General features: G+C 40.5%; 1 protein-coding gene across 1 annotated transcript in view; it reads left to right on the top strand.

Annotated features, from left to right (window-relative positions):
* LOC141804502 (laminin subunit alpha-3-like) overlaps window positions 1-21,724 on the top strand; it is a 63,907-nt gene that overhangs the window by 12,389 nt on the left and 29,794 nt on the right. The window contains exons 3-18 of the mRNA XM_074688962.1: window positions 6,480-6,597; window positions 7,646-7,764; window positions 7,881-8,051; window positions 8,734-8,834; window positions 10,618-10,733; window positions 11,477-11,595; window positions 11,991-12,081; window positions 13,904-14,035; window positions 16,408-16,458; window positions 16,587-16,631; window positions 17,714-17,848; window positions 18,103-18,237; window positions 18,563-18,697; window positions 20,167-20,219; window positions 20,621-20,720; window positions 21,572-21,624. Of these exons, the coding sequence (XP_074545063.1) occupies window positions 6,480-6,597; window positions 7,646-7,764; window positions 7,881-8,051; window positions 8,734-8,834; window positions 10,618-10,733; window positions 11,477-11,595; window positions 11,991-12,081; window positions 13,904-14,035; window positions 16,408-16,458; window positions 16,587-16,631; window positions 17,714-17,848; window positions 18,103-18,237; window positions 18,563-18,697; window positions 20,167-20,219; window positions 20,621-20,720; window positions 21,572-21,624 (1,674 nt within the window). The remainder of the gene's footprint in view (window positions 1-6,479; window positions 6,598-7,645; window positions 7,765-7,880; window positions 8,052-8,733; window positions 8,835-10,617; window positions 10,734-11,476; window positions 11,596-11,990; window positions 12,082-13,903; window positions 14,036-16,407; window positions 16,459-16,586; window positions 16,632-17,713; window positions 17,849-18,102; window positions 18,238-18,562; window positions 18,698-20,166; window positions 20,220-20,620; window positions 20,721-21,571; window positions 21,625-21,724) is intronic.

Here is a 21,724-nt window from a genome sequence, read left to right as displayed (position 1 = left end):
GAATCTCACTAGTCTTGTGTGTCCTACAGTGGAACACTGAATCTTTTTATTTGAATCAGGAACTGGTGCACAAACTTCCACCAGTTATTGATATTGATCTACACTGATTTGAATTGTGGTGGTGAGATGTGTAAGGATGTCTGAAAGTTTGAAAAAGTCCAAAGTTTGGCTTCATTTCACCAGAGCAAAATGCAGTTCATGTTGTTAAAACATGAAATTCTGGTAAAGGAATCACCAAGACTCAGGGCATCATCAGTATTGTTCATCTAAATCAGTGGTCCCCAAACTATGGCTCAGGGGCCAGATATGGCCTGCCTCCACATTTTGCCGGCCCTCTGAACACACTGCAAAAGCTGAAATCTTATCAAGTGTTTTTGTCTTATTTTCAGTAGAAAATTCCTTTTTAGACTCAATATGAGCCAAATTCACATGACCAATCCAGAAAAATGTCTTGTTTAAAGTTATTTAAGGACAAAAATGAGGTCTGAATTGCTCGTAACCAGTAAAAAAAATCTGCCAATGTAACAAGAGAAAAGTTACTTGTATTAAGACATTGTTCTAGTCTCAAGGAAATTTTCAAGCAATTTTTTCTTGTTCCATTGGCAGATTTTTTTACTGGTTACAAGCAATTAAAACCTCATTTTTGTACTCTGATAACTTGAAACAAGACATTTTTCTGGATTGATGAGTTGAAAGTGGCTCATATCGAGTATAATAAGACAATTTTCACTTAAAAAAAGACAAAAATTCTTGATAAGATTTCAGTTTTTGCAGTGCAATACCAGAGACAAATTATGTTTTTTTTTTCAGTCTGGCCACATGATAGAGACATACACATGCATAGAATGTAACTTTCTATTCCACCCTTCTGCAGTTTGTGCACTATCTGAAACCCCTCCCTTAAAAAAAGAAAAATCCCGTTATACAACCATACTGGTAGTGAAATGTATTGTGCTTGTAGGTGTTGTATCACTTAGCTTGGTTTCCCTAGGTTGCTTGCTTTCTGGTTTTCACAGTGAGGGTAATGAGAGAGAGCTGCAAACAGTGGTGTCTACAAGACAGTTTATATTTCATGGTCATTTTTCTGTGAAAAACCTGGAAAGGGTTACTTAGTTATTATTTTTTTCATTAACAGTGTAAAAATTTATTTTCTGATTTTTTTCCTGCCAGATCCCAGAAAGGGTTATTAGTATTTGGTTATATGTGGCTTTCTGGGAAACAATAAACATTGACCTTTGGACACCTTTGTGATCGTCACACTTTTTTTTTACAAACTGACCCTGGCCCCCCCATCAGAGAAGAGAAAAGTTGTTTGGCCCTGACAGGAAAAAATTTGGTGACCCCTGATCTGAATAAACCAATTTGCAGTAACAGACTGTCCTGGGGTTAAAAAACCTCTGCCACCTGAAGCTGCTGCTTTTCTTGTTGTGGGATAGTCGTCTTGCCCCTCCACTCTAAGCACCTGCTGTATGCTTAACCAAATTCTGTAGCCAATTAAAACTTGTTATCCAGTCTTGAAATGGTATAATTGTTAAACCTTAATTTAAGGAGAGGACATAATAATGTAACAAGGCCAGGTCATTTAAGTGAATATAAGACATCTTATTGTTTTCTTGTCTTTCTAATGTCTAATCAATCCTCAGGGTAGACCTATTTTGTCATATTCTACCTAAAGTAGAGCTATTTAGAGCTTACTTAAAAAAAAGATAATTAGTGGGAAATGGGAGAAGCCTTTGTAGTCATCATCTTCATCTGTCACTGTGACCAGTGTAAGGAAGATTTTCACGGAGCATCACCGTCAATGACAGGTTCCTGAAAGCAGCGGCATGCTCTTGCGTGGAGGGCATTAGGAGGGAAGGGGAATGTGACGCTATGTTTGGAATCTGAGATGGGTCTGCATGCCAGCCAGCATGTCTCTAACCACCCCTACCCTTTCTACCCACTCTACCCCCACCTCATCTCACTCCTTTCTCTCCCTTCCCCTGGCCCTCCCTGAACGTCACTGCAGTCCGTGTGAACTAAACTTCCTCCTGGTCCTCAGCAGAAACGGATTATTGATGGAAGGCAGGCAGATCTTTTTTTAGCAGGATGACGGCCCACAGCTTGTTTGCTCGCTTGGCGTGCACCGTTTGTCTTTTTTTGCACATCCTGTTGCATGTGGGTGGAAGTGGGCTCTGATTAATTTTAAGACACACCCCAGAAGAGTTGTTTTAAGTCATTTTATTAACAAGCAGATTGTTGTTCCTAACCATGATTACAGGACTGTACTTGAAGTTTTTGTTGTTGTTTTAGCAGTTTTTGACATTTTACAGAGATCAAGTTTGAACAAGCCCCCGCTGACCTCTGACCTTTCTCACCATCTGTCAGTGTCAGAATTAATTCAAGTTGGGGCCATTAGTTTTTCTGGGTTTAGGAGAGAAATCCATCACGTTAGAAGTGGATCCTTTTTGACACCCTCAATGACTCCACCCCTGGGCCTTCACTTATGTTTTTCTTTGCTTTGATTTGAGTGTTAGCTTAGCTCCCTGCCTCATGCACAGAGAGATAGCAACCTGACTGTTTCAGTTGCCTGCAGGGGTTTTCATCAAGGTGCTGAGGGATGCTAGACGAGTGCGGGCTTGCCTTCATCCCTGTCAAAGAGAAGAAGAAAGTCTATAGAGTTGTTTTATAAAGCAGACTGTATTTTAGGTAAAGTTTTATATATCACTTCAGTCCTGAAAGAATGTGGAGTATGTTTAACAAAATGCTTGCTGTATCCTGTTGCTGTTCTTCAGCATTTCCTCTGAATACATGTCAGCACAGGAGGGCTGTAGCCTCATGAAAACCTCACAGGGGTGTGGTGTTCAGGCAGAGGTGAGGCCTTTTATTGACACTGCGAGTGTCATGTGCAACTTGGTGTCTCAGGGTTTAAATTCCAAGCCACACCAAGGCCGTGCCAAACCACAACAAAGAGAGCTTTGACTATCACGAATTACCTCTCCATTGTACAATGTTCAATCAACATGAAGTCACCCGCTTTCAGGCCTTGATGAGGATGTTGTTGATCTCTGGCGGAAACGCACAGTGCTCTGAGCGTCGCGACTCTGACAGAAAGCTCAGTGTTGGCAGAAACAATCACAGGCATCCCTTTCTGCCCTTGTATGGACTGTATATCCTGATGGAAGCTGCAGATAGAGACTTCTGAGAACAGACACGCTGATGTGGGCTTCGCTGATGTCTTTTCACTAACTCAGCTGCACCTGCACTGCTTTTATTGACTCTGTGCAGATAAATGATGGTGAATTGTTTGCATTTTGCTGATTGGCCTCACAGAAGTCAAGCTGCAAGAATAGAAACACACTACAGGAAGTCTAGACCTGGATTCAGTCCAGTGGGTAAATTCCCAGTAAAGTCTTTATTTCTGAGCTAGTCTTTTACAAGGATGTGACAACAAAAATAGGATTTTTGACAGAGCTGTAGTTGATAGAGAATAGTGAACAAAACTATGACAAGCTACTTTTTTTTGTAACAGTCCAGCTTAGGGGTCAAATCCCATGCCCAAACTCAGCTTATAGTCTGTGAAGTGAGTAACCAAAGTTCCTGTCTTATCCTTTGACCTTTGCCCCATAATAGGAGTATCCTGATCAGTTTTTTTTGGCCCCTGATCCCAGTTTGTCTTTTGCTTCGTGCTGTCAGGCGATTAAAAAAATTAATCTAATTAATTACAGGATTTGTAATTAATTAATCTAATTAATCGCATTTTAATCTCATATCTGCTTAAGGTCCCAAAATAAAGAATTTGAATTCCAGGACATTAAAATGACATAAAAAGACACTAAAAAAACATTTAAAAATAAGTTGGGAATGTATACAACACATTTTTAGGTACCCTGATGCATAAGGAACACATGAAAAAAGTTTTATGGTTCTATCTTTACAAAATCTACGCATTCCTGCACCTAAGATAAGCTGATTTGAGTTTTAGGACGGTTTTTGCTTCTGTCACATTTTTATTCAATGTTGACTCGATTTTCACTGCAATATGAACTTCTATACTTCTATGAGGTCAGGAGAACCAAAGCTAAAGGCTAAAAACTGAGGAACTATGTTATTCACGTAATTCAAGTCTTGGATCAAAGAAAAGTGAAGTATTCTCAGTTTAACATGCTCTGAACACACAAACTGTTGCTCATTAATGCAGAGGAGCCCCAAGCTGAAACATGACACCAGGAAGATGGAAGCAAATTTTCAAAGAATTCTTTAGATTTAAATACAGGATATATATCGATCATTCAGGGCTTGTTTAATGCATTAAAGAGTGTAGAATTATTTGTTTTTTTACAGAATTGAGCTAGAGCAAACGGTTGATTTTCTGCAGATTTTCAAAAAGATGTGTGAATAAACGCGATGTGGATGGCAGTCACAGATCACTCTTGCTTCCCTCCCTGCGGTTTAAAGCATGTTGCTGACGTCACGTGTGATACATTCAGGGACCGTCAGAAATTTGAGAATCTGACGAGAACACCTCTTTTTCCAAGTTGGACACACGGTTTGTAAATGCCAGACATTTAAAAATAAGTGCGTCTTTGAAGGCCCCGCGGGTTTGGGATCCAGATTAATCTGCATAAATTTTTATAACGGTGTAATTAATTAAGCTAATTAACGCGTTAAAATGACAGCCCTACTTTTAATATTGAGTATTTGCTTTTACAGAGTCTTAAAGCGTTACTTGTACTTCTTTAGAAAATAGAGCTACTTGCTGTTTTAATTTGGGTTGTTGACTTTTTAATTCACAGTGTTTTCAATATCTCCTCTACGGCCTTAATGCTCGGCTGTATGAGTCCGAACAAAAATGCTCTGTGCAGGACTGCATGCCTAAACTTAAAAAGGAGGAATGAATTAAGCAAACGTCAGAGCCAGTGGTGTATCCAGGACATTTGGTGGCCATGATGGGACACCGAAACTTCCCCTTGGGTTGGCACAGTAGGCATCTGAACACATTACTTTTCCCCATTTTTTTTTTTCTCCTTCCTTTTCTGCCATCTCTCAGTGAACTGAAGCGGGCGTGTGTGTGTGTATGCAGTGAAGTCGCAGGCAGGGATTGTTGAGTGGCGACATCACCAGTCCCTCCGCTTCTATTGGTTGACACAGACATAGCAGCGTTTGGAGATGGCGTCGCAGTCTGATCCTCACAAGTGTGAGATGAGACTGCAGGAGAAAGCTCCGCTTCAAGCACATCAATATGAATGATTTTAAAATATTAATGTAACTTTTGCGTTCGCTACTGCGCTACATGACCAAAAAATCAGCAAAGCTATTGAGACGTTCTTTCTTTTTGTAAACAACGACGTGGTAGTGTAGTTAAACTACTAACCATGCTATTTGACGCTGCTGCCCAACACTGTAAATTACCATACCTCTCAATTGTCTGAATCTGTTTTTATCAAGTTACAATAAATGTTGTCTCTGTCCTGTTTAGCCGGAGCTGCGGGTGACACGGAGATGTAGCGTGCTCATCTCGAGGCTCTACTGATCCCAGACCTGCCTGGTCACTGGAAAAACCTCCGCTGATCAGAAATCAGCTCTCTGCAGCCTCAGTCTGACCATATTGTGGTAGTTAAAAGTGTAAAACTGACTCTTGATCAGTCAGTCAGCCATCACCATTGATTGACAGTATTTCTCTTGTTTCTTGTGTTGAAGAACTTGGCCAACTACCTATCAGATCAGGGGTGGCCAAAGGGGTGGCCAATGAGTTTTCAGGGGTGGCACCGGCCACCCCAGGCCACTCCCTAAAATCGCCACTGGTCAGAGCTTAATGAGTCTTTCATAAAACTAACAGCAGTCGCAGCAGTCACTTTTTATGTTGCCACAAACTTTGCTGTACAGTTCCCTTACAGGTTCAAACAGCAGGATGTTCAGTTGATGCAAAAGCTCTAAAGGACAGCAAACCCTGCATTCTCTACCACAGAGACGAGCTGGTTGTTCAGAGTGATCACTTCATCCACCATTATGTCGTCTTTTAGGCTTCTCTTTTGCCTTAAAGATATTTATCCTTCCTTTAAAAGTAGAGTAAGAAGGAAAAAGTGAAAGGAGTGTCTCTGGTGCAGCAGTCTTTCCCCATGTTGCTTTAGTGATTGCACCCCGCAGCTCTTTCAGTTTTTAGATGTGTTTTGTGATGTGTGCTTTGCTACCACCTCACAAAATGATCATATTGTATAATACAAGTGGCTGATGGGTGGTTTTTTGCTCTCTAGTTTATAGGATTCACACACTGCTGACATTTTTGTCATGGGGATGCTAATGCTGAGCTACTTGGACATTATGTGGGTTTGCTTTCTGCAGCAAATTATACTCAGCTGTTGAATATGATCAGGATGAGATGGTTCGCTCAGTGTGAAAATCACTAAAACGCCTGGGTGGCTCTGAAAGCCCCCTCATCCCCTTCATATGTCCCAAAAACATCCTAAGTTTAGCCATTTCTGTTCTCCATTTCTCTGCAGCTCTTCCACGTGGCGTACGTCCTCATCAAGTTTGCTAATTCACCTCGTCCTGACCTCTGGGTGCTGGAACGCTCTGTAGACAACGGAAGAACCTTCACCCCCTGGCAATATTTTGCACGTAAGTTCTCATGTGATTTTGCTGTGTGGTATTTTTTTATTCTGAGTGAATTTCCCAAGTGTTATTTTTAAGTAACTCTGTGTTTATCGAGAAGCTTATTTTTAGTTGCAAAGACACCAAGCGCTAAATGATGAAATCCTAGTCAATCACAAAACAAAGATATGGGTGATTATCAGATTAAATGAATTATTTTTAAATCATACTTTGTTTGAAAATTGGCCTTTGTAAGTTCAGTACACTGGCTCATTATATGCTACAGCATAAAATGATTTAAGAAAATGTGCTTGATAAAAATAGCTTTGCAGGATGAAATAAATGACATAAACATTGTCTTACTCAGCCATGCCAGAGATGTGTTATGCTCCTGAGCTGGCACTGCTGAATGGAAAGCAGCCATTATTATTACTATTCCTACTAATCAAAGAAATGTCTTTCCTGCTATGACAAGTCGCACTGTCTGCTGTAAACAATATTCATTGTTGATGTGAATTAAAAAGTGCTTATTAGCACATGTTTAATCTGAACCAATTCACCAATTTAAGATAGGAAGAATGCCAAAATAGTTTCCAGACATTTATGTTTTGGGAATAATTACAGTCTGAAGGTAGAAATTATGACATTCACCAAATTTATTGCCTTCTGTAATGATCATTTTGCAACATTTTACAATCCCAGCAATACCTGCAGTTATAAAACCTTCTAAGCTGCTGATTTGGCAAAGGCCATCAATGATGTTTAATACCCAGGAGGGACCTGTGCACACAGTTTGCCAGCTGACACAACTCTGAATCATCAGACTCAAAATCTCATCTCTCTCCATTGTTTTGACTTGAGCCAAGTTCATTTTTATTCAGGACCACTTTTCAAGGCTTTTTTCCTCTTACACAAACACAGCCAAGGACATTTTTTTCTCTTTTGTATTGCACACTTGATGTACTTTCTCTACATGAGGATGAATCATTTTTTTCTAAATGAAAAAAAAGAAAGAAAGAATGGGGTTGTAGATTAAAGACGCTCCAAATTCCTTTTTTTTTTTTTTTTTTTGCAGATTTAAAGCGTGAGTGTATTGAAAAGTTTGGAAAGCAGCCCAATATTCGAGTACTCAATGATGATGACCAGCTCTGCACAACGGAGTACTCACGGATCGTTCCTTTGGAAAATGGAGAGGTAAGGCATTACTGCAGCTCTGTCAGAAAAATAAACAGAACTTGCTGTGCTGTACGCAAAAAACAAAAAACAAAAAACAAAAAAACATTTTTGTAAAATTAATTGTTGTTCTCCAGATTGTTGTGTCCCTGGTCAATGGCCGGCCAGGATCCAAAAACTTCACCTACTCCCCGGTACTAAGAGACTTCACAAAAGCTACCAACATCCGCCTGCGCTTCCTCCGCACCAGCACTCTGCTGGGTCACCTGATCTCCAAGGCCCAGAGAGATCCCACCGTCACCCGCAGGGTGAGGCACAAACTGGTCAACCTCACATACAGGTGTCATGCTGGCAGACTCCTGTTTTCCATTTGGGTGAACTGAATTTACAGCTCAGCACCATCCCTCCTGCTAACTTTTAGCTGACCTGCTCACACATTTTTCTATGTTAAGTCAAATGTCAGAGCTGTATGTCCAATCCTCATGAGGATGCAGCTGATAAAGAAACTTGGTAGAGGGCTAGACAGCTCACACAGGTGTATAAAGTGGTACCTTTGCTTACATCTGAAGAATATTTGTTAGTTACTACTTTTTATTTAAGTAGTTGATTTTTTCATCTTGTAAAAAAGCTCAGTACACAGGACAACTAATACAAAGTTTTCTTTTGAAGAGGTGATTCCAGGAATGCTTTCTCAGACAACTTAATAACTCTTCATTTGGCAAGTTGAGGTTTGTGATGTCGGCTGTTCACCCTTATCTTATCTTTTTATAATGCACTGATTCACACCATAAAACCAGCCTTGGCTCATCCAGGATCATGGTTTGAGTTTCTATTTGTAATAGTACATGACTCACTTCTGATTCCAGACAAAGTCTCGTGTGGATTGACTTCTTGGACTATGATTTATCCTGCTCCCGACTTACTGTTGCTGATAACACCACCATAGTTATCAAAGCGCCCTGGCTCTAAAATGCATTTTTTCATTGACAGTATTACTACAGTATTAAAGACATCAGCGTAGGTGGACGGTGTGTTTGTCATGGCCATGCTCAGGTGTGTGGAGGAGGACGTGATCAGGATAACCCCAACAGGTTGGTTACAGCCTTCGTTTAAAGCTATGTTACTTGTCTGTGCTTGAACCATTTTTCAACACCTGTTAGTACAACTTGAAACCAGTCCCTGTAATTATCACAAACATTAACCTTGAAGTTCAACTTCAGCCACATAATGTTTCATTTGTTTATTGATTAACATGGCAGAAAATCAGAGATCTGTGAATAACAGTGTACTCATATGAGTTCATCCTGAAGGAATGAAGCTACAACCCCAGAGATAAACCACAAAGATAATGGCACATCTAGTGGTTGTAGTTATACTGAATGGTTTCTGAGAAAAGAGATCAATCTCATGTTGAAAAATTAGAATCAGGGTCATAGGTAGGGCTGCAGCTATCGAATATTTTAATATTCGAGTATTCTACTGAAAATCCCATCTATTAATCGAGTAATCGGATAAAATACATTTTTGTTTAGTTAAAGAGCAGTTATTTTTCAAATGAAATTTTTTCTCTTTAAGAAATAGAATTTTCTGATACAGCATGTCAATAAGAGCACTTGCTTTGGTAGCTCCAAAATTTATAAACACACTTTGACACATTTTTTATGTCTTGTACATCTCATCAAATGTTGCGGACCCAAATGGTACCGGTTTCGTAGAATGACCCATTAGTCTCCAAACTCCAGAAAAGAAGCTGGATTTGTTGCTAGTTGCTATTTTGTATAAGAGGTAGCTTGATGGGTCTGAAAACTCTCTTAATATGGCCTCAGCTCTATTTGAAATACCACTCTTTGATCTTTTTTAAAATCAAACGATTCCTCGAGGCGGAGAAAATTACTAGAGTAATTTTTGTAATCGAGTACCTCGAATCGTCCGAGGAATCGTTTCAGCTCTAGTCATAGGTTTCTTTGGTTGCTCCGATGAGTGACTGTGACAATAGTAATATGTGGTAAAACAGAAGATTGATGTATAAGGATGGGAACCTTTCACATAGAAACAATACGGTACTGATGCCCGGTACCTGGCAATTGGTATCGGTACCCAGTGGTTCCAATTTTTAGTTCTTTTGTGTGTGTTGATGTATAAATAAATACTAATTTGTTTAATGATAAAATCTCAAAGTTTTTCAATGTATTTCTCAATATATAAACTTGCAATGCTGTGTTCACGTTGGGCAGGGAGAATCACCTATTCTTCCACTGTCCTACAGTCACAAGGATGCATTCAGAAACATGGTACAATTTGGTTTTGCGTGATTGGTTCTGGGTACTATAGATGGTATTCAGTCAGTACCTGTAAAAGTACCTATGAAACATTTTGCTTTAACCTATTGATGCTATATTCTGTGTGGCTGAATCCCAGAAAAAACTTGAACTTTTTTCTACTTTTGTTAATGTTGTTTCCAAACACTACAAGAATCTGTTTCCTGAACATTTCCTTAAATATATCACAAAGAAAATGTTCAGCTAGCTTGCAGCTAAAGAATCCAAGGAGGCCAAAGCAGAGCTTTCAGTAAGACTTTCAGTGTGTTTACCATTTTTACAAAGTGCTGCAGTGTGTAATCTCTCATCAGGAGAAAGGTTTTAGATCAGTTGAAAGATAGCTCCAAATAAAAGCATGTTTCTCTTTCTTTTTGCTGGATAAAACAACAGACTTTTTATAAACAGATAAACAAATGAGACGTTAACATGCCTTCATGTTCTGCAGTCCCCAACTGGTTAGAAACTCAATTGTTGCAAATTCAAAAAAGTGTGATTTTGTCTTTCAGACAGGAACTGAAACATTACTGCATCCATATGTCTACTCTGTTGTCCACAGACTCCAGTGTGAGTGTCAACACAACACCTGTGGAGAGTCATGTGACCGCTGCTGCCCCGGTTTTAACCAGAAGCCATGGCGTGCCGCGACTGTTGACAGCCCCAATGAGTGTCAGCGTAAGTGCACATGTTCAGTGGGTTTCATCAATGTGTAAACAAAACCAAAGTGTGGTTCTCCCCACGTTGTTGGCCCTTTGAATTACATCCCCCAGAGAGGGCTGAAGTGTCCTCTTGCCTCTGATATTCAAACCCTGTTGTTGATGCCCTGATATGGTGTTGTAGAGAGCCTGAGTGAAGAGCTGAGAGGACATTCCTCATATGGTATGTGTGATGAACAGCTTAGTGCACAGCTAGCATCAAGATAACTGCTTTTCGTCACCTTGGCCATCTACTTCACTGGTTATCCAGCTAGCTAGCCATGCCCACAGGAGCTCACCAGATAGTTCCCCATGCCAGCTTATCGGCAAGCCATCCAGCCAGCCAGCAGAGCCCGTGTCAGCTGGAATCTAATTGCTTTGGACTGTTGACAGAATTCCCCCCTTATGAAACATGACCTTGAAGCAGCCACAAAAGCAAAGAGGGAAAAGATGAGGAAGACTTGTAATCCAATCAGTGCACTCATGCAGGGGTGATGTACCCTCACCCTTCATGGACGTTAATGAGAGACAGGGTGGTTTACAGGAAGAGGATGTGCCCTCTTGTTTAGTTTAGGTTTTATAGTTTCTCTTAATGCTCAACAACCAGAATCCTTTTGGAGAATTAGTAGCTTAAGGTACTTAAATATAGACTTGGGAGGTGATTTGCTGACATATGGCATAAATTGTGTGTGTGTGTGTGTGTCTCGGGGGTTTCCTTTCTAGCCTGCCAGTGTTTCTCCCATGCCTTTGACTGTTATTACGACCCAGAGGTGGAAAGGAGGGGAGCAAGTTTAGACACCTTCGGCAGGTACGACGGAGGAGGAGTGTGCATCAACTGCCAGGTATGAAATGCATTTCAAGTCTAAACTAATTCCTAAGCCTGAATGTGTGTGTGATTGCAGGGGAGGCGAGGGGTATAAAGAAGAAAGACAAATTCCATGTCGGCTGTCAGTGCATATTTTATTGAGTCCTATGTGGAGAGTTTAAAACTGTATTATTTAACCCACCGACATGTTTTTGAGGAGTACAGCAGTAAACTTTGTATTTCTTTCTTTGATTCGATAAATGCTTTATTGATGTGTCCTGAAAAGCTACACTGACAAACAAGAGCAAATATTGTGTCCTGAAATGCATTCATAACATTAGATTGTATTTCATTTGATAACATATATTATTTAAGGATCCATGTTTAATTATGCAGGATTATGGCTCTAACATTGTCTTATTCGTGTTTTAGCACAACACTGCTGGAGTAAACTGTGAAAAGTGTGTTGAGGGTTTCTACAGACCTTATGGAGTTCCCCCTGAGTCACACACTGGGTGCATTCGTGAGTTGAAACTTCTATTTGCTCTTTTTTGCTTTTCTTCAAAGCTTGTGTGAGGAGTTTTGAGCTACTCATGAGTCAGACTTCAATAAAATCAGCTGTGTCTATATTATCAGAAATGGCGAACAAGATCATCAGCAACAAGAAAGATTATTACCATATCAGAACTGTTGAAACCTGAAACTCCAGCCTTGGGGGCAGGCGTCAGAGGGAGGGATAAACAGCATGCTAAAAGATGCATTTTTTTACGCAAAAATGTTTCACAGTATTGGTGTGGGTTAGGATGATATAAAATCATCCTTAATCATCCTATCTACAAATTCAAATAGATTGTGTACGAGCACATTGGATTCATCGCCAACACATAAATGCATGTTGGTGTTGTTTTTAATGCACAGACCTGGTGCTCTGATGCAGAGCTCAGTGTTTTATGATTAGTGGGATTAACTGGGATAGTTACATAGTGCCAGCACATTAATAAAATTAAGTAAATAGGCCAGCTTGGTAAGGGTATAATTTAGATTTATCAGGAGTGCACTGAGTGTCATGTTGTTTACACTTTCAAACAAATGTTTATGTTTTATTGAAACAAAAAGTCTTTGATACTGAGAACACTTGAGGTCTTCATCATGCCAACTTTCTTGTGTAATGTCAGCTGTACTTGGCGTGAGTTGGCTTAATCACACTCAAAATAAATCTGCTCTGAAAGGTGCTAAGAAAGGCCTAAGCAGCCTTTCTTTTTTATTAACGAGACCTGATTTTTAAGAAACACTGGTCAGTTGTTTGCAAAACAATCTTAAAAGATAAACATGAAAGAGAGTGGGGATAAAAGTAAGATTGTGGTATTGTCATAGAAAAATTGGGATTAGCTAGTTTTGCAATGTCACCCTCTCCTGATTAGCAGTGCGATATTTTTTATTATTGATATAAAGAAAAAAAATCAGACAAAGATATAGGTATAGGTAAGATATATCTTTGTTTATGGGGTCACCAAAAGGGACACAGATTGAAAGTTCCTTACAGTAGCTTTAACATAATAATGCCACATTTTAAACTTTGTATCATTGTTCTTTGTGTTTCTGTTTGATAAGATATAGATTAAGTTTTCCTCTTCATGGTGTGGAAGTTCTGCGAACCGTATTGATTTGTCTGTGAAATAAAAAATTTAAAATGTCCCATAAGGCTCAAGTATTTAGAAATCTGTGCAACACTACTGCAAACATTTAGATGTAAAGTAGAACCTTCAGTCTGTCAAATTTCCAGAATAATGCTCTCACCAACTTTGGAAACAGAATATCATCTCAATGTACTAACAGAATTTATGATAAACAAGTGAAGCCAGAACATGTTGCACAGGCATGGCTCTCTTGTGTCAGACAGACTTAGATGGCACCACTGCACAAACAGCCCTGGCACCAGCGCTTGTATTATTGCTCAGCTGGGCTCAGCTTCTGTTTACATTAATTTAATGGTCTGGGACTGTTCCTGGGTGTGTAAACAGCTGCCAGTTTTGTTTAGACTTGAGAAAGTCCTGGAATTAGAGATTTAAAAGAAGTAAACCACAAGATCCACCATCTCAGTTAAATCGGCTTGGCAGAGGAAGACGTTTGTTGCAACAGAACAAGAGACAATGAGGTTGAGTAATCATTGTTTGCTTTGGGGTCACTGTATTGAGATGGTGTAAGGTTGTAAGCTTTCTATACTTTCAGATTTATTACTTCTGCTTTGTTTCTATGTTTATAAAGTATAAACTCCCTTTGTCTGAATCTGTTGGTATGCGTGCTTATTTGCCTGTGTATAAAACTGAATACCTGTGCCACCTCAGCCTGCAGGTGTGATGAAAGGACAACAGCTGGTTGTGAAATGGGATCTGGGAGGTGTATCTGCAAGCCCCAATTGGCTGGTGAAAACTGCGATCGCTGTGCTGATGGACACTATTACTACCCACAATGCATCCGTGAGTTTTGTCTTTCTTAATGGATGCAGACTTTATCTAACTGGTGGGTGGGTGGATTAAAGTGGATGTGAAAAGACAGTTACCCTGTGCGGTTTAATTCTGTTTTCCCTACACTCAGGGGTCACTTGTCTTATCATTGGTCAGCTTTTTAACATTTTTTAACCGACCTGATTCTTGTTTAAAGGTCCCATATTATGCTCCTTTTCCGCAGGTTAATATGGATTATTGATGTCTTCATGAAATGTTAGTAACATGTTTTGGTCCAAAGAGCCAATTAATCAAGCACAGCAGCATTGTTTCCAGGCCCTCCGCTGATACCGCCCCGCTCTTCCGCGTCACTGAGAGTGGCGCCACGAGCTCCGAGTGCACAATGTTTAGAAAACAGCAAAGCTCATTTCCCATAACATTACAGGCTAAAACAACAGGCTAACCACAGATAAAGTTAGCATTCTGAAGCTAACACAGAGACAGGGGGGACACTGAGGAAAAGATCTTACATCTGCTCCACAGCACACAGCATGTACTACCGCTTCCCGCTATGGGAAGCTTGTGCATGGAACTATGTGTCTGTTTACGGCCAAAAACAAAGCAGTGATGGCTTTTCAACTTTGGCATTCTCTTTGGAGTAGGTGGGGAGGAGGTTCGGGGTATCTGCTCTGGTGGACCAATCAGGTCAGACTTGCTCCTGATTGGTCAAAAAGGGAATTGCTGATGTCAGCAAATCCCCCAACTCCAAACAGCTTGTTTTAGGTCAAGATTTTACATCCACAAGCACTACTAAGTACAGGTTTTGTCATTAAATATCACATTTTGTGGGCTGGGAGGAAAGCCAAAGACCCACAAATTTCACTAAAAGACTTAACAAAGTGATTTTTGCATAATATGGGACCTTTAACTTCTCTGTTTGGTCAGGAAAGTCTGACCTACAGCCACTTGTTTGTGCAAGGATGACATTAATTCAGCTAAATATCTTCTTCAGTGAACCTTTGATTGTACCTGTTGAATCATTTAAGGATTACTCAGTTTTAAATGATAGCACAGGTAGTTGTCAGTCATTATACACAAACAGAAATAAATAGGTTATCTGCCCCAGGTGTGTTATTCTCATGTCATGTAACCTGACATTGACTGTGGACTGATTCATGAAAATACCTGTCTGAGTTTAAGATTTTATGAGCAACAGATAGATTAATGACTTAGTGTTATTAATAAGACTGAGTTTCTCATCTTTAAGTTGTTAACACCAACACACTACACTGGTCTAAACATGTCACAGTTATTAGACTGATGTCTGGAGCTCAGGAATTCAAGCCAGCGATAACTAGAAGGGCTGTTTGATATTTGGGAAACATACATGTTTGCTTTCTTGTTAATGGTCAGTGGAATGATTGATGCTCTTGTTTTTAAAATGATAATGACACAGAATTGCAGTCAGTAGCCTTGGACTTAGCTTATTTTCAGCCTAGCATAAAAACTGAAAAAAGGGGTTAATAGCTTGATTTCTGCCGTCCAAAGGTACAAAAACTGACCTGATAGTGGAGACCAGTGTTGAGGTTATCAGAGGAAAAATGGCTCTGATAAAATCTGACCACCACTAACATCTTGTTGGTTGCGTGTTTTGTCAGAGGCAAAATCAAAGTCCAAACCATAACTACTGTTGGACTTTTTTGGCCCTGAAAGAATGAAGGAGAAAACATTTATGTATAGCCTTTTTGTTGTGTTGCTTTACGAAACAAACATAGAAAACCAAAAGACATCAATGCTCAAGGGCCCACGGTACAACAGTTAACATTAGTATAAAAATGGTTAACATTTAAAAATTAAGAGTGTAGAATAAAAAGGAAGTCAAATGTAAAAATACAAGTAATCTCAAGGAAACATTTGTGCAGAAATATAATGAAGTAACGTGATAATGTAATATTTAATGATACGAAGTGGAAATGTTTAAACTGGAGCAGATATATGTGAAAACTGAAATGCTTTCAAAATGCTATTCAGAGCAGTATATGTGCACAGATACTTTGTGCCCCACCTGCACAAAGCAGTGCCTTAAGTGATCCTATGAGTGAAAAATGGTCTGGCCGCGCCCCTGCCTGCAAACACCTCTAAAGCTGCCTCATTGATATACTATGCCTTATTTATTCAACTGTATGAAAACTGAAGTCAAGGTTGGATTTACTGCAGGTTTTAGCTACATTTGCTGTGAGAGCAGCATTTAATGTCTCATCTAACCTTTTGCAATAATCTGATCAAGTTGCCTCAAATTGCATTGTGGTCTGTTGCAAAAGCAATTGTGCATAAATAAAGGTGACACTTTCTGACTGTTTCCAATCAGTTGGGGTCTTAATTTCGTGTCTCTCCTTTGCAAACAGCATATCCAGTATATCAGACGACCACCAAATCCCCCGCAGGACCTATTGTGGGTAAGTTTGCATGATAAAGTTTGGCAGTCTCTTACGTCAAAGTTTTTCTCTACAGATGAATTTAAACAATCATTTTAAATTAAATTACATTGTCAAGTCTCCATTCTGTCTTCCTTCCTTCTCTTTAGTACCCACATGCCCTCCGGGTTATTTCGGCTCACCAAGATGTCAGCGTAAGTGTGATATAATGTGCTACGATTAAAGTTTTAACACACCAATGCTATGCTAACTGCTTTAACTCATTCTTTTTATATACATGTACTGTATCTAAAAACAATCAAGTTATATTCTTTCTGAGAGTTTCTTTAAAAGGCAGGTCCTTGACTCTTTTTCTCTGAGTCACATTTCCTGAAGGGACACACGGGTTGTTAAAAAGAGCTTTATTGCACAACTGAGTTGTTTTTGGTTTGATGCTTGGAAAAGGAGGCAGGCTTTAGTATAGAAAGGCCTGATGTGTATCAGACAGGTTAAAGGTCAGGTTATCTTTGTAGGTCTGAAGAAAACAGAGCTAGCAGGATGTTGTAGTTTGGTCCAGAAGAATTATCCAAAGACTTAAGTGTTTTCAGAAAGCTGCTTTGTGGCAGCTGATCTTTATATTTAAACCCCAAATGTCTTATCATGTATGTCAGTGGGGATTTGAGTACAAGTGCTCCTTCGTGATAGTTGGGACTGTTCAGTGAGAACTAACCAGTCTATTATTAGCTGTGGCCCCTGTTCTAAACTCTGGTTTCCTTCGAACTGGGAAAGCATTTATTATTATTAATATGGTATTTATACTCAAACAAAGCCCTTGAGCCCTGAGCTGTATCTGTCTTATCATTTGTCAGATTATGAAAGCAAACAATGACCTTTCTTTAGCATGTCTGGAGAGCACATCTCTCATCCTGTGAGCTGACCGAAAAGGAGTTTTGTGAACAGCCTTTTAAAAGCAGATTTAATGGTTAACAGTAAAGAAAACGATGGCGGTCTCTCTGGTGACTATTCTGTCAAAGTGCCAAGTCTATTCGCATACCAATACCAGGCGAGGCTTGGCAAGATGTCTTCACATGGGGAGCCGTACCACTGTGTGCCACAATACAAGAAAAAAGACCAGCTGGAGAAAGTATTGGTCATTCCTTGTTTTGGTCCAAAGAAAGAGCTCAGCCTCATGTTTAAGCAGGTTTCAGGGTTCAACAGGTTTACTCATTTGATTCTGTCTTACTAAGGATTTAAGTGGTTTACTTTTGTTGTTGTGATAAACATTTCTTGGGTGCAGCGTGTAGATGTGACTACAGAGGGACAGTGCGAGAGGTGTGTGACACGTCAGGACGCTGCCTGTGCCGTCAGGGCGTGGAGGGGGAGGGATGCGACCGATGCCGACCAGGATTCCACTCTTTCCCGAACTGCCAGAGTGAGTAAGAAAGAGCACGACAATAAGCATTACAGCCCCACAGACTGAAAAGCACAACCAGGTAGTTTTTTTCTAGGGCAAGCTGTATAACAAATAGGAAATTTGTGTACTTTCATCCACAATTTTAATATAAAATGTGACTATAAGTAAATCAAAAAGACTAACCAGAGAGTCATAGTGATAAAACCTGTAGTGGTTTGATGCTAGTTAGAAATAAGGAGTAAATATAATAAAAAGTCTTCCTCTTCCTTCAGTGTGTCTCTGTGATGGCTCTGGTGCCTCCGACAACGTGTGCAGTCCCAGTGGCCAGTGTGTGTGCCTTCCCAACTATACAGGACAGAAGTGTGATGAATGTGCGCCAGGCTACTATGGATACCCAGACTGTGCTGGTGAGTGAGTTTAGTGTCTAATGAGTTCATGGGATATGAGGGAAAAAATGTCTCTTCTCATGACTGTTTAGAGCAAACATGCTTATTCTCCCATGGTACCCTGTAAAACCTGTTATTGTCATCCTCTTGGGTTTATTTAGAGCATGTCACAGAGAGCTGTAACACGAGATATATATGAACTTCTTCCTTTTAGGGAATTATACTCCCAAGAATAGACCACTGGGGAGGCAGATTTTTGGACAGAAAACAGGAGACACTAAGAAACCCTTCAGATATTTTTTTTTTATGTCAAAAATTAAATTATAATTACTTCTGTGTTTTTCAGCTTGCCAGTGTTCACAGGAAGGCTCTTACGGGAATGTGTGCAACCAGCTGTCTGGTCAGTGTCTGTGTCTCCCAGGTGTGGTGGGTCAACAGTGTGACCGCTGTGCCTCTGGACTCAGGTTCCCCCAATGCTCAGGTAACTTCTAACTGGTAGTGTTTTTGTTTCACTGTGTTACATTCACTCGCCAATCAACACACAAAGTCACTTGCAGACCAAGGCCCTGTTCTACGAAGCAGGATTACTGCCTAGCGAGGTAGCTTTGAGGATAGGTTCCGGATTCCCTGTTCTACGACACGGGATCACTCCTCAGCGAGGCAAGTCTCCATGGCAACGTACGCTGAACAGCTAACCTGCTCTGGGGCAGGTTAGGTTCCAGATTGAACTCGCGGACTATAAAACCCCGCCCACTGACCAATGAGCCCTCACGAAAAAATGGCTTGTCCGTTCTTAGAGGTTCCGTGGACATTGGAGCCCGACCCACTCTCTTTTTCGTATGACCACCTTTATGAAAGGTACCGGTTTTCCAGGGAGGGGTTGGTAGTACATGACACTTTCTACAGGTAGTTAAAAGGAATGAAGAACTCTCATTAACGTAATAAGATCTTCAATGCCAACACTTCTGTTCCATGACAATATTTTATCGCCCGTATTAAAATTGTGACAGGAATTCATGTAGGGCTCAAGTGGGCTAAACACGCTAGGAATAAGCAAATGACTAAATTCATCTAAGAAGTATGTTGCATGTTACAGTAAAAGTGCATGGTGAACAGTGCTATTTCAGGATGATAATGGCACAAAAGATTTTTTCTGCACTACACTTACGCATTTAGACTGTCAGCAATTTTCTGCCAGCACTCCTTCCGTGCTTTAGCAGCGGCGACGGTGCTGCTTTTAACGTTAATTACATGTTTCAGCCCGTCATACTTCCTCATGATCACCTCCTGCTCCTCCTGTGTGAAGTATGCGGTCCTTCTCTCTCCAGCCTGCTCTGACGCTCCAGACTGCTCCATGTTCGCGATTGGTCAGATGCAGCGGGCTCCGCCTTATATGCGTGCACGCACTCATTGCCTAGCTGGATCCACTTATGAGGTTGATAACCAGCGTCGTCAAACCGTGTAGTGAGACCGCCGGCTACCGCGCTCAGTTCAGCGAGGTAGCTCCAAGGCTATCTCGCTAGGCTGAACTTGCTTCGTAGAACAGGGCCCGGGTGCTGTGACTTTGTGTGATTGGCTGATGTATCCACGCTTGCCCAGAAACTTCCCAATACAACCAAAACATCAACATACAGGCTGAGGAGACAGTTTAAGGCAAACACAGACACTGACACACAAGTATAGACGCCCAGATGGTTGAGCAGGATGATTCCTGTAAAAGTTGACATTTTTATTTTTTAGGAAAATCCTGCAGACTCTACCTTCAACATGGAACCAGTCATGCACTTTGTTTAAAAACATAATGTCATAATGTGTTGACGGTTTTCCTGCTAAAAAGCTTAATTTAAAAGGTTGATGTGCTGTGCATTTAAAACAATAGTCAACCTCTGAAAATGACTGTCTGTTTTAATGACAATATTTTTTGGCTGTGTGTTTTTGTTGTGTGTCTAGCCCCCATCAGTGCGTGTAACCCTGCAGGAACTGAGTTCGCTGATCCTCAAATGGTATGTCAATCCTAATAACAATTTGCCTACAGTAGCCCAAGTCTCTGCTAGCCTTTTGAGCAGAAGTGGCTTCAGTTTTCTCACTGATTGCACCACTGTGTTTCCAAAACTTCAAACAGCTACTTTTAAAAGGAAGTGTTTTTCCTGTCAAATGTAAGAGCAATTAGAATCGAGGAAAAGAGACTTCCTTCCGATTTGAAAAAAACAAAAAAACAATGAGTTTTTGGAAGGTCCTCTCAGAGCTCTGTTTCGTAACATATTCCAAGATTTCCAGACATTCAAAAAAATCAGTCACTGTTGTAAAGTATGGGACATCTTTTGGCTGATTTTACTTGAATAATTTGCAATTTTTCACTTGCAGCCACTGGTCCAATCCTTACATTCCTCATGTGTTGTTTCAGGGCTCCTGCCGCTGCCGGCCACATGTAGAGGGAACCCTGTGTGACAGGTGCAAACCTCTCTACTGGAATCTGGCTCCAGACAACACTCGTGGGTGTACAGGTAAGAGACTGTAAATCTAAACTGGAAGCTATAACTACTTTTATATGACAAGAAATGTATTCGGCTGACCTCCTCTCGGCTCTTAAATGCTCATGTCTCGTTTTCTTCTTTATGAGCATTACTTCTGATCGCTGACCCCACTGTATTAAATCATCAGTAGCAGTCTGACAAGGCACTGATATGGGTCTTGGCCCCTCTCTCCCAGAGGATATGTCAACATACTCCTGTCAACACATCAGGATCTCAAATGGACCTGAAGAAGAAAACAAAAAAAACAGGCAAATTCCTGCTCTGAGTGCTGAGCTACATGTCAAGCTGTGAGGTTTCACACTGTGACGTTGCATTAATAAGTAGCCCGTTGAACATTAAAACAATTCCACATAACTTGGTATTTGTCCCGTCAAAAATAAATCTCCCTTAATCCCCTGAAAGTTCTTAATATGAGAATAATAAGGAGGCTCCATTATCCAGGCGGTGAGCGAACAGCTTCAGGCTTTGTCCAGAAACCTGTCTTATGTTACAGTTCTGCTCTGTAGCAAGAATGTTGTCACAACCACACTGCCCGAAGACACAAGACGAGAGAAAAAAGAGCTTTCAATATCCTAAGAATGCCTCTGGTTGACTGTGGCCGGACATTAAGGGGATGTGTTTTTTTCACCGGGTTGAAAGGAAGCCGTGCCAGTAAATCTCTGGACCTTTGATGTGCAGATCTCAGAAGATTGTGGGTTTCTGTGCTGCTGTGTGTTCACCCATGAAAGTGACAAAATCCTGTAATCAGGGTCTATTCACTGTAGATCCCCCTTTGTATTTTCATAACCTTTCCTCCCTCTTTCTGCCCCGTCTCATACCAGAGTGTCAGTGTGATCTGAAAGGGACCCTGAGTGGTGTTGGCGAGTGTGAACAGGTGAGTATTTCATTACTTCCTCAGTCGACACACAACGCTACACATCTACACATCAGATATGAGAGAGATTTGACAGACTTTGTGGAAAAACAGTGTTTAA

This window comes from Halichoeres trimaculatus, unplaced genomic scaffold, assembly GCF_033239565.1.
Source record: "Halichoeres trimaculatus isolate MK-OKI-2021-1 unplaced genomic scaffold, fHalTri1.1 fHalTri1_scaffold_15, whole genome shotgun sequence".
Taxonomy (NCBI): Eukaryota; Metazoa; Chordata; class Actinopteri; order Labriformes; family Labridae; genus Halichoeres; species Halichoeres trimaculatus.
Note: the sequence above shows the minus strand (reverse complement) of the source record. Positions and strands in the feature narration are given on the sequence as shown.